The following is a 13,943-nucleotide window of genomic DNA, read 5'->3' on the forward strand; positions in this document are numbered from 1 at the left end:
TAGAAATGTTTTTAGTAGCACTAAATTTAAAGAAAGCGTTACGCTCCTGAATATCTCTAATGGATGATCTCTTATTTTTCAGCCTCCGGCGCGAAGTTGGATAGAAGCGACCTTCCACAAGCGAGAGTGCTGCAAATATATTCCACATCCGAAAGATGAGTTAAGGTAAGAACACCATCTCTCTTGAAAATTTACTTCAAATACGCTACTACTCATATTCCATTCCTTTTTATCGATTTAAATAAAACAGCGTTTTCCAATCTATTCAACCGTATAAAAGTCACAGTAAATCTTAATTTCGCGTCTTATAAAAATCCTAATAAAATATAGGAAGATTTATTTTGTTTTCCGGATGGATCATTATCTTTTTTAGTCGGAAATATTGAAAATGTGGGTTTATTTACATAAACGAGAATTGATTTTAAAAAATGAGATTGTAAAAAAGAACTTATTAAAAGACATTGATTGCTTTTTGTGGCGGTCTTGTTGATGTTTCGAGGTAACGTTTGCGAAATTTTTCTTAATTTATTACGGTCAATTAGATACAATCGTTTACTTTATTCTATTTTACGCTGTTTATTTAAACAATGATATGTTATTATTATTGGTGTAGCGGATTGATTGGTTGGTTGTAAAACTATAAGTTTATGTAAATGAAAAATTTTGTATTCGAAGAATGGTGTTGATAATACCATAATTTAATCGTTTGAGAATAAAATTATCTTTGTAACAATGATTACACGGATACTGTCGGATAAAATTATTGATTACCACTCTATTCTATTATCTGGCGAATTTAATAAAGGGGTTCTACGTAATTTAAGGATTAAGATTTGATCAAAGGAATGCAACTTGTTAAAAAAGAAAGGAATTGATTAAACCGTTGAGAACGATTTTAAAAGCTTTTTCATTAGTTCTTTCTTTATGACGAAATCATATAATTTAATTATAGCCATAGTTTAATATTGTTTTAGTTAAGTTCATTTTCAGGGCAGTTGTGTGGAGCAGTTTTACGATTAAACGGTTATTCAAGCAAAAGTAAATTTTATCTATTTAAAAGTAATCTTAGTAAAGAATAGGGTTATGCCCTCAGAACTGCAGCGTGGGGATATAAGAGTTTAGGTCGCAATACTCCCCAATGACAAAAGGGACTTTATGTAGGAATAAGAGAAGCAAGAGAAGGATCTTTTTTGAGCGCAATTTCTTAAATTGTAGAAGTGGGCAGTCTTGGGAAAGTAAGCCTCTATCAGACCGACTTAAGTTAAATTTTGTATATTTTAAATTTACATTCGAGACTGTTATGGCTTAGTTATATTCATTTTGGTTTCTTAACTCTACTTGATGTTTAGCTGTTTTAGCTGTTTATTTGGATTGTGCTCACGTGTTGTTTTTGGTGTGCTTAAGAATTTATGCTTGCGGTTCCTAGTATCACGTGAAATGTGTCTACTTGAGGTGGCATGATCATCGAGTCGAAGTTAGCCGAGCTTATAAGTGGGAATTGCGATTCATCTCCATCATCTATCATAGTAAATGATGACTTGTCCTCATTGTCGATTATCGATTACAATCAACCGCTTTATGCAGATATCGTATTCGAATGGCCTAGATTACTCAAAGAAGATTTAATCCAACATGACTGAGTTATGCGTTAATTAAGTTGAAATCCTCCATACTATAATTTTATGCTGCAACAAGTCCAGAAAATTTGAAGAGAAGATTAACGATGTCAACGTTAAATTGTAGTAATTGGCCACTGTTAAAGTTGAAAATAACTTGCACAATATTCAAATTTGGACCATTGTTTCAGGAGTAAGAATCTTATTATATCAAACATTTCCAAATCTCTAATTGCCATATACAGCGTTGCTTGATCCTTATTAGACCCTTGTTGGTGACAATGTTAGTTATCTCTCTCTGACACATAGCACATTCAAAAGGAGTAAAATAGAAAACATAGACTCTTTTTAAATCTACTGCATATAGATGCAAAGCCACAAGACAACATTTTCTTAAATCACTGTGCAGAATCGATGACTTAATAGATTGAACAAAGTTTGTTGTAATAATGATACAAAATATTTGATCTTTAGAATTGATTTCTTTATTCGTCATTAATGCATTTTATTCCACAATAAGCAACAAAATCCATGAATTGAATAAGGTTTTCTTCTGAGAATTTATTTGTACGAAAAATCAAACGAGAAAATTGACCATTCACAACAAAATGATCAATATCTGAGTATGTTCTTTGATTATCAATGGGTGGAAGGTTGTAGTTATAAACTTATAAAGCAGATAAGATGTTAGACGAATAAAACTATCTCATTAGAACCTCCTCCTATCATTTTTAGAAAGATTTTACCCATCAAATTTTAGAAAACTAGCTGTTTATTGTTAAAAAAGGAAATGCTATATTATAAGAGAAAAAAGAACAACGAAATGTATCTTATACGATATTCAATAGAAAGTACACCAAAATATTTATAATCTCTCTTCAGAATACATTTTTTGCTTTTGCAGCGAAAAAAAGCTGACTTTAATGGTTTGTAAAAATACATTTTGGTTTCCCCACATAGTTCTGCGCCAAAATCGTGACATAATTACATTTTACCTTGACATTGTTTAATGGCATTATTATATCTGGTGGTACAGTATCGATAGACAACGTTACGTTTAACTTCTTCCATTGTTTTAACTTTTCGTGGCGTTAATATGGATTCCTTGTGCTTCGAAATTAAGTATTTATTTTTCCTTTTATTGTTCTTAATAATTATATAAGGAGTTTTGAAAAAAGATTGTCAACGTAGTTCAATATCATGTCCTATTGAACTTCGATGACGACGTACACAGTTGACTGAAGAGATAAAAGATATAAAAGTTATTTTTTAATATCAAAACTCATTATGTTATTGATACAGTGATTCAAAAAAGTGGTATATTTATAATATGCCTGTTATTTACTATTTATATTATAATTCTTATTAATATGATTATAATGAAGCATCTCCTAAGCGACACTTTCTGTAGCGGCTTACTTTGCTAGTAGTCAAAAAACATTACATTCAGTAAATGTGGAAATCCTGGGAACCGACCATACAAGAGAATTAAACCAAAGTTGTCCTTTTTTCCTTTAACCGAGCTTTCGGAATAATTTTATTCCTTCTTCAGGGCAAAACTAATCAATTAAAACAAAACAAACGCCAAGGCTTACAATTAAAGAAAAATTAAAATTTAACAATACTTACAAATGGAAGCATAAAAAGCCAAATACATAAAATATGATAGTTCAATACTCAAAAATATGATAGTAAACAAATACATTATCAAAGTTACAAAAATTAAGCACAAAATACCGTTAAACTACAATTTAAACTTATAAACGTCTAAATTATAAAGTTCGGCACGAGCCACGTTAAAAGTTGAAAAAAACAGATTTACATGTAAGAACCAAGGAAGGGAAAAAACGATCTTTATTTCAGAAAAATAACAAAAGGTAAATATGAAACATCACTATTCCAAATTTAATAACAAAAAACAATAAAATGAATTATATGTAAAACTGTAAAAATATCAAAAAAGCCAAATAAGTTAAAAAGTTAAAAAGAACAACAACTAGAGTTATCTCTGAAGTGGTTACTGGAAGACCAATTATTAGTAACTAGAAAGGCATATACAGAACTAAAATTTTCAGTATCTGTTCTAAAATTCACCGATCCAACTTCGATTAATATAAACAATTATTATGAACCATCGCAATTTCTACTTGGGATCTTATAGATGACATTTGACTTGGATAACAAGAACCTGTACTGTACAGGTTCTTTAGTTCTTGAGAATAGACAGGAAAGAGGTAAAAAATTAATGTCAATTATCTGTCAATCTGGTCTGAGGGAACCGCACAGATAATATCATCTACATACTGAAAGATGAAGCAAAAGTAAAGTTGAGTAAAGGAACGCACTCATCCAAAAGATGATCCATAATCATAGTAGCTAAAATGGGGCTGAGAGGACTGAGAAGTTTCATCTTTGTTCAAAATCGTTTAACAGGTCTATAAGCCTACGTTCTATTTGCTTAATACTAGCCTTAATCTTTTTTAAATCATAAAAGGTAATATCGATTTCAAAATTAAGTACTTTTACCGCCAAACCATCATTAAATCCACGAATCCTTCCAGTGATTGCACCTCTGGCTCCAAACATCAAAGAATTAACGCTTTTCATGCCGTTCTTGACGCGTTCCTTGTTCCTTTGGTTCTTACATGTAAATCTGGTTTTTTCAACTTTTAACGTGCCTCGTGCCGAATTTTACAATTTAGACGTTTATAATTTTAAATTGTAGTTTAATGGTATTTTGTGCTTAATTTTTGTAACCTTGATAATGTATTTGTTTACTATCATATTTTTGAGCTTTTTATGCTTCCATTTGTAAGTATTGTTCAATTTTAATTTATCTTTAATTGGAAGTCTCGGCCTTTGTTTTGTTTTAATTGCTTAGTTTTGCCCGGAAGAAGGAATAAAATTATTCCGAAAACTCGGTAAAAGGAAAAAAGGACAACTTTGTTTTAATTCCCTTGTATGGTCGATTCCCAGCATTTCCACATTTACTATATTGTAATGACCAAGATTCTTTTCGACACATTACATTCAGTATCTTTAGTTCATTTAAGGAGTTCTGGTTTAACTTGTATTTCATCAAAAAACGTATTAGCTTTAATTTAGTGAAGTTCTTTGTTTCAACTTTGTCTTTGGCTCGTGTATTGTTTTATCTTTGTTTGAGCAACCGAAGCTATCGAACTTGTTAAAGCCTGCCACATTAAAATTGATAGAGAAGTGACATTGGAAAAAAATCAGTCTTTACTTTTTAGCGTGGTTGTAGAAAACATTTGATGCATTGTTTTTATAGTTAAATCTGCAGGTAAATACAGAGTGTCACAAAGGTCTGATAGTACGGTTTTTCTCGCTTCAGACAGTCGAGGTTCTTGTGTGGACTAACACAGGCCTTGCTCTCAAAGACGACCACACGGAAAAATCTTCTTCTTCCTCTTAGCCTTCTTGTTTCCATTGTTGGATATAGGCCCCTTTCAACTGCTTGCATGCCTCTCTGTCGTTTGCTATCCTCATCCATTGTTTCCCCGCTACAGTCCTGATGTTGATCCATCTCGTTTGTGGTCTTCCTACATTTCTTTTGGTTTCCCTAGGTCCCCAGAAGGTGATCCTATGACTTCACCGTTCTGCATTATTAATAGCCACATGTCCTACCCATTACCATTTTAGGTCCGCCGTTCTCTCCATGACGAATTAAAATGTATACAAAGTATAATTGACCATTTATTACTAACATTGTTGTACCAAATTACTAAAATGTTGTTTCGAATGCGTTTAAAGTTTTTATAAATTTTACATTATCGAACCTTTTAAATAGAACTCATCTCACTTACAATTACTCTGCCATTCCAGGACATTAAAGGGATCCTTCCAGGACATATCCTGCAAGTTCGTCCTTTCGTCTCTGTATTGCGCTCTTTGTTGTTCTTGCAAAATTGGACAAGCGTCTTTCTACTCGGCTAATGCGAATCTCATTACGGCTGTCCACTTGCATTTCTGCTTGTTGGCCAATTTTAACTACTATCACATTAAAGTGCCAAAAGTGCTGCAACTTTAATTATTATTGCTGTATAATCTAAATGTTTCTGACAATGAGTGAAATTCCAAATTATCGAATTCATCCATTTATTTATCAATTATTTTTTGCCTTCTAGACTGGATTCCGCGTTAAATAAAAAATAAGATTGTTATTAATTATAAGGTATAAAGATTTGACGTCATTTGCAAACATGACATTGTTATCTAATAATATTAAATGTTCGTACTTTTAATACATAACATAAAATACGTTTATAATTTACTGCACTTACTGCACATGATCTGTTTATTTATGCAAAAATATGATAAGACTAGTTTAGTTTTAGTTTTAGATTTAATCTTTAAAATGTTGAGAAAAAATATTTAATCTATCCTTTTGTGGTCATTATAATTTTACAGGTATAATGATACCTGTAAATACCAAATAATGATTATAATTTACGAAATTCTTTGAAAGATATCTCTTCTCATAAAGATATCGATTCTCATTACTTACAGTAGTTTATCCTTCAATCTTAATGAAGCGATCCTACGTAATTAAAAGGATGAAAATTGATTAGAGAAGTGAAACTTGTAACAAAATGATTAAGAAATTAATTAAAACGCATAACAAACTTTTTTAGGCTATAGACTTTATTACATCGTGAAAAAAAATTTATATAAATTTTAGATGTAATTAACTTATAGTTATAAAGTTCATTTTTAAACACCAAGACAGAAATGTGTAAGATAACTCTTGTGCATAAAGCTCTTCAAACTTAATTAGATAATTTAGAGTTTATAATAGCTTTAATAAAGGTGGTTAACGTAGGAAAACTTCAAGCTTATAAAGTTAACTCTTTTGTAATCAAGCTTAAATGAAGTTGTTGTAATAAGAAAACTGTTTTTTGATTTGATAAAATTGATTTTTGATTAATTTCCAGAGAGGGGATAGTTGAATTTTCTAGATAAAACGAAGAGGTCAGAAAATGCAACAGTTGTTCAGGGTTCGTAATCTGAAATCTATATCCTCTTTCGTTCGGGATACGATCTCTGGACTGAAGGATTAAATGCCGTTGGTATTATTGAGGGATCAATACCTCTTTCTCCCACGTTCGTTCCCTTCACTTTATTTTCTCTACTTGTTGCTTTCATGAAAGCTGATCAATCTAATTCTGATGTACTTTCCTTCTTTTTAGAGAGTTGTTCGTTATTATATAAACTGAACAACGCAAAATGGCTTCTCAAACAGCTTTTTACTCTATCACGATAGAATAATAAATTTAGTAATTTGTACATTTGTAGAATTAACTGCCACTAAAATAAACCTATTGGTTTTAACAGTTGTTTTTAATCTGTTATATCTTTCTCGCTAATCTTTTATGTTGGGTTTATGGCCGTATGTACTACTTTAATTGTTCCATATCATGCTACGAATATTTTCAAACAAAACAAAAGTCGCTTTAACGCGGCAGCTGCTTGCTACTGGCGAACTGTTGCGTGGCTCTAATTAAAGCTATGATTGTAAGCACTTGAAACCGGAACGATAGCCAATTCAAAGCGGTTCGTAAAAGCATAATGTATGGATAAATCGAATCGGTGTTGTGTGAATATTGGATTTTAGAATCATAATTCGCATTATTCAACCGCAAGGGAAGCACTTTAAATTATTAATGACTATAACTTTAAAAATAATTACTATATTTATATTTTGTATTATAACTAGGAATGATAGAGATGCTATTATCAAAGTTAGAGTACTGTAATTATAGTAATTCCGTAAAGCTTACTGTCAAATAAAGCTTCAGTTCCGGTGAAATAGTGTTCTATCTTGTTTTGGAATAGAATTCGAGTTACGAGTTTAGTTCGTTATGTGACGAACTTTCAATTTGTACTTTAAATTTGTTGTTATATTATCAAAAAGAATCTTGACCGTATATCATTAAATAACATCGTTAAAATCTAGTATTTATATGAGATCTAATTCATTATGTACTTAGTCATTTTTTGCCTTTGCGAGTTAGATTATCATATCTTTCAGTGAACAGTCCTAATTTGAATTAACCACATTTAAGCAACCAACTTTGCACTTATGTTTTGTACTAACTCGTACACATTTATAAATTACAACGAAAACTTTTGTACCTTAAGTTAAAGTCTTCCCCGTCGTATCAGAGGTAGTGAGTAATGCAAAAGATACTTTGAAGTCCGGTGATTTTCAGATTATTTAATAAAAGCAAATGAAGTTAATAACGATCCCGTCCAGATAATTCGAAGGTTTTGTCCACAACGGTTCTTATAGATTAAAAAAGATCTCTAGGACACTTAAAGAAGATGGAGAAAATAAAGAAAATATTTTGAAATGTTTCAAAGATTTGAGAAAAAACAAAATTATTTGCATGTAAGCAACAATCACCTTTATGCCATTGAACAAAGGCATTACATTTTTAAAACAATGACACTTTGGAATACGGTAGACACTGATTGGTATGAATAAAAACGATTCGAAATGATTAAATATATCTTTATGACACGTAAGGACGGTGAAAAAATTAAAAAAACTAGTTTGATGTTTCTTGAAAGTATTCCAAAGGTGTCAAAAAGTCGAAAAACCTTATTAGTGTATGCCAAAACGGTTTGAATCGATTGGAAACATTTTCATGCTATTTGGCAAATGCAGCACAAGTTAATAACATTTATAGGGATGTGTTCCAGCAAATTCAAAAACAATGCAATATGACATAAAGCGGGTTGGTGTGAATCAAAATGATTGTAATCGATTAAAAACATCTTTAGTGCACTTAAAGCAGATGAAAAGATTTTTACAAATGTTAGAAAATAGAAAAACCTTGTTGTTGTATGTCAAAATGGTTTCTTCAAATCGAGTGGAAACATATTCATGCCATTTAGCTAATGCAACGCGAATTAATAGCATTAATGAGAACATAAGATTAGTTGATATGAATTAAAATGGCTATAATCGATTAAAAGCCATCAACATGTAACAAATAGTAAACTACTGCCATGGGCCAACGATTATTGTTCTTTTAAGTATTCTTTGGCTAAGTTGTCTGCTGCTTGCTATGTTCAGTTGATAAAAGTATTACCGAGAATTTATTTTTGACACGTATAATACCAACGTTGTTTTTGGAATAAATGCAATCTTACTAGAAAACTTTGGTTTGTATTTGGTCCTACCATTACTACCACAGTTGTTAAAGAATTATCTGTGCTTATATCATGTACTTACGATAAATGTTGCATCATATCTAAAACTACTATTTGTCTTTGCCCACTTTTCAGCTACTCCACCTTCTCTTACTAAAGTACAATGTAAAAATGTAAAGGTTTGTTGCGACACATGTCTAAAAAAACATTATAAGTTTTTGTGATTTACCTAAATATACTTACATATTCGCTATATTGATGTGTCATCATCTGGTTTACTATTCATGTAAACATGGACATTTTCTAATACGTTCTAATATGTTCTCTGGTTTCATAGAAACCAGATAAGAATCACAATATCTGTTTGAACCTTGAGCGGGACATTGCAGCTGATACAAATAGACGACATAAACTCGGTCCTTGACTTCAAAACACATCAATCGGTTCTTAACTGCAGTAAACAGCTCCGAAAATAAACACCAAACTAAAAAATGCTTCTGTTGTTACTAAATTATTACTTAAGAATGTAGTTTTCTGTTTGCTTCAGTAATAATTTTGTTAATAATATCTTACGAAAAGAATAAATTAAAAGCTTCAAAATTTGGAGCTTGTCAAAATATTCGTCATATTTCTCAGATTCATTCAATTCTTAATAATTCTTCATCAGTAAGTTTTATATCGTTGCGAAAAGTTGGAATCGAACATATTATCAAAAACAAGTTGTGACCTTTAAAGCAACACTACTAAAGTGGCCAGAATAATACAGGCGTGGATCATCTTGGAGATTTTACGCATTTAATTTTTAGTACCTATTATTATCATATCACCCAACCCAACCTCGGCTGGGTTTATGAACGTTAAAACAAAATAATTAGATTTTTTAATCAATTGGAAGCGTTTACACGTTATCAGCTATTTCGAATACAGGCTATAGTGGCAATATTTTATTATGGATATTCAGAGCAAAGTAACATTACTTCTTTATAAGATGTTTAGATAAAATTCGTGGTGATCATATGCATACTTTTCATTACTCTGGTACTTACATTATCTTGATGTCCTAAGTATATAATTTTTTTGGAAGGAATGTTTGATGTTAGCAACCGACAGCCTGAGTGGTGCCACGAGATGATTGTACTTTTTCCACTTAAATATTTCCTGTATTTGTTGTAGAACAGTGGATTTTAATATGTGTGATAAAACGATTTTTATTTTCTAGATAAGTACAATAATCTCCCCAAAGATTACAGTTTTTATTCTTTCGCACATCGCTCATTGGCAACACACCATTTGCTGAAGTTACCAATTTATTAGCAGTGAACACAACACCCCTGCATTCCCTTCCAGTCAGTAGCAGTATGGTATCATCCATGTACAATAAAACCATTTCATCATCACCCATGTGATCTGGAACATCATCAAATACCTCGTTGAACATCCCTTGTATTTGGAAACCTGTAAAACACATTATTTTCATATCTCACCACTCACAAGGGAAGTAACACAACTGTGGCACACCGATTTTAATGAAATTTGGCACAGCCATAGAATGGACCAAAATAAGGTTTACGTATTTTTTTATACTTGCGGTAAAAGCCCCTGAGTCGAGTTTTAGGGGTTGAAAATTTGGGGAAAAGTACATTTTCACTTATATTTCGAAAACGAAAAGTGCTATCAAAGTTTGGTAAATTGAAACTGATATCAATTTTTAATAAGCTTTCATTTGATGTATCATACAGGGTGAAAAGGGGCGTACTACCTTTATTTTTTCGGGTTTATTTAAAAACCGCTATCGATTTTGACGGCGTTAAATATGTGCATTCAAAAATATTAGTTAAATGTTTTTTCTGATTCGTCGTAGATCATCCCCAGCGATGTTACGAGGGTTAACATGTAACTACTTTTCGTAAGAATAATGTGATAAATCTGTCAGGTATTTTGAAAATATCTTAAACAAAACCGTAAATTAGTCGAACAGTAAAATTTTTAGTGTAAAGTAAGGCATAAACTACATTTGGGGGTAGTGGGGGTTAACTACCCCCTTAAAAATTAATTCTATTTTAGGCGTTACTTGTCGAGTTTGGCGAAATATGTCACGGTATTTGTTTTATATGTGAAGTCAAAATGTTTGAAAATTTTTGTAAGGGCTGGAAGTTAGGGGAAGAGGTAAATATAAAACATATAGATAAATAAGTTATGTTATTTTTTTATGAGTTGAAAACCAGCTAACAAAAGAAATGATTCGCCCTGTGGTATATGTATAATACATCAAACGAAAGCTTATTAAAAATGAACATCAGTTTCAATTTACCAAACTTTGATAGCACTCTTCGTTTTCCAAATATAAGTGAAAATGTACTTTTTCCCCAAACTTTCAACCCCTAAAACTCGGCTCAGGGGCATTTACCGCACGTATAAAAAAATACATTAACCTTATTTTGGTCCATTGTATGGCTGTACCAAATTTCATCAAAATCGGCGTGCCACAGCCGTGTTACTTCCCTTGTCAGTATAGAATCAAAACAATAACGTAGAAGTTTTCCCATATCAAAAGAGATTACACCGCACCATGACATTACTCGTGATTTGCAATTTGGTTGTACAGGGTGTCCCAGACCACCCGTACCAGCCAATTTATTCGGAAACGGTGAGTCCTAGAGAGTTGAAATAAAAAATTCGTCAACTAAAGCAGACACCCTCCTTCTAGATAGTGTGTTACGACCGACCAACAACATCCGGAAGTGGGTGCAATTGAGTAGTACTTTAATATTTTATATGTAAAGAGGGGTCAATTACGATATCATCGTAAAGAACTCTTCAATAGAAATCTCTTTCGCTTGAAAAAAATTTTTATATTGCTAATCGTTTTCGAAATAATAAACCCTAATTGTTGGTACTTTTTACCGGTGTTATTTAAGTTGACAAATAGATGTCGCTATTCGTCGTTTTGAAAAATCGTGTAATTTAGAAATGGCTGGTTAATAACAAGAAATTGTTTTTACTAACAAAATGAATAAAATAACAAGGAGTTTTTTTTACCACAGAAGAATATTACAAAACACTAAATAATAAAACTTAATAAATTAAAGTAAAAATACCAGTTCTTATTAAACAAATGAATAAAATAACTATGGAAAGGAATTATTTGGACGACAAAACGACACAAAACGCTCAATCTAATAAAAAATTAACAAAATCAAGATAATAAAGATTATAAATATTCAAATTGTCTACCATTTTGAGCAACACATTTTTCAAGCCGGAGCCTTACACTATCTACCGCATTTAAAATTTCTCTTGCACTTAAATTCTGACACGCTTCTTGAATTCTGTTCTTCATTTCTTCCTTTGTTGTTGGTCGATGTTTATAAACTAAATTCTTAAGTCGACCCCAAAGATAGAAATCAAGAGGGGTCAAATCGGGTGATCGTGCTGGCCACGCCACACAACCTCCTCTTCCAATCCATCGCCCAGGGAATTTTTGGTCACAAATCGCACGAGATACCGCAGCAAATGTGCTGGGCAGCCATCTTGTTGTAGCCACAATCTCCTCCTTATTGCTAGTGGAATGTCACCCAACAAATCATGCTGCAATGTGCCAGCAAGAAATTCCGCATACCTGCGACCATTGAGAGTGCCATCAAAATAAAAGGGCCCAATTATGGTGTCGCCCAAAATCCCGCACCACACATTTAGAGACCACAGATTTTGATTGTTCATTTCAACCATCCAATGGGGGTTAACTTCTGACCAGTAGTGGGCATTGTGCAGGTTTAACTGCCCATTACTTTTAAATGTCGCTTCATCTGTCCAAAGGATATTCCGATGAAAAAATTGAGTTTGGCCTAATAACCAATTACAAAATTGTAATCGGTTATTAAAATCTTGATCTCTTAATTCTTGGCAAAGATTTACATGATAAGCGTAAAATTTATTTTCTTTTAATATCCGTTGGACTGAGCTCTTGGTGATATCGAATTCCCTTGCCATATCACGGACGGATAAATGAGGGTATAACTCAACACCGGCTATTACCTCCGCTGTTCGATTGTCTTGCACGGTTCTTTTTATTCTGTGTCTGATGTTGTGATGAGGACGAACTACCCCAAATCGCTTAACTCTACAAGCAAGACGACTGAAGACATGACGACTTTGCCGTGGTCGGTAAGGAAAGCGCTCGGCATACAATCTTTCGGCAGCCCGAAAATTTTGTCTGCATTCCCCCAATAACATCAACATGTCATACGCTTCTTCATTGTTGAAACGCATGTTGATGTTTAAATAAAATTCTAATTAGTTGTTCAAGATAAATACGAAGAATTGATAACTGCTAGTTTCACAAAGTTGACGTTCTGTCAAGCGACATCTATTTGTCAACTTAAATAACACCGGTAAAAAGTACCAACAATTAGGGTGGATTATTTCGAAAACGATTAGCAATATAAAAATTTTTTTCAAGCAAAAGAGATTTCTATTGAAGAGTTCTTTACGATGATATCGTAATTGACCCCTCTTTACATATAAAATATTAAAGTACTACTCAATTGCACCCACTTCCGGTTGTTGTTGGTCGGTCGTAACACACTATCTAGAAGGAGGGTGTCTGCTTTAGTTGACGAATTTTTTATTTCAACTCTCTAGGACTCACCGTTTCCGAATAAATCGGCTGGTACGGGTGGTCTGGGACACCCTGTATATTATACTTTCAAATATCTTAAAGATTGGAAGAACGCTATAGACAGGTGTATAATTCTTATAATCGCTTCTACTACTACGATTATAAATGGCATATTATATAATTTCTCAACTTTATCAAGGGCTTTACAAAGAAGCTTACCGTTCTCAAACACCCTAATTTGCAAGAACAGATTTACCAGCGTAAGTTTGGACCTGACACTGTATTTGTTATCTTACGATGCTCATTTTAATTACTGAATGCCGCCAAAGATATTACTGTACGTGAAGCAGTGATGACAAGGCATGATGCTCGTGTAAAAGAAGTCTTTAGCTTCTACACTTCATATATTATAATATACAAAGGTGTGTTATATAATAAAAAATGCGTTTTCTTGTAAATGCTCGTACAGACACGTTTAGTAATTTAGTCGAATAGCGAGTAGCCACTTACCGCTGGAACTTTTACTAGATGGC

The 13,943-nt window shown here is 32.5% G+C and overlaps 1 protein-coding gene across 13 annotated transcripts in view; it reads left to right on the forward strand.

The window, feature by feature from the left end:
- The window catches only part of LOC111416378 (transient receptor potential cation channel, subfamily M), a 233,971-nt gene that overhangs the window by 104,680 nt on the left and 115,348 nt on the right, over positions 1–13,943 (forward strand). For all 13 annotated transcript variants that reach the window (XM_071197974.1, XM_071197980.1, XM_071197983.1 and 10 more), the window contains one exon: positions 83–165. In XM_071197974.1, the coding sequence (XP_071054075.1) occupies positions 83–165 (83 nt within the window). The remainder of the gene's footprint in view (positions 1–82; positions 166–13,943) is intronic.

This window comes from Onthophagus taurus, chromosome 7 (genome assembly GCF_036711975.1).
Source record: "Onthophagus taurus isolate NC chromosome 7, IU_Otau_3.0, whole genome shotgun sequence".
NCBI lineage: Eukaryota > Metazoa > Arthropoda > Insecta > Coleoptera > Scarabaeidae > Onthophagus > Onthophagus taurus.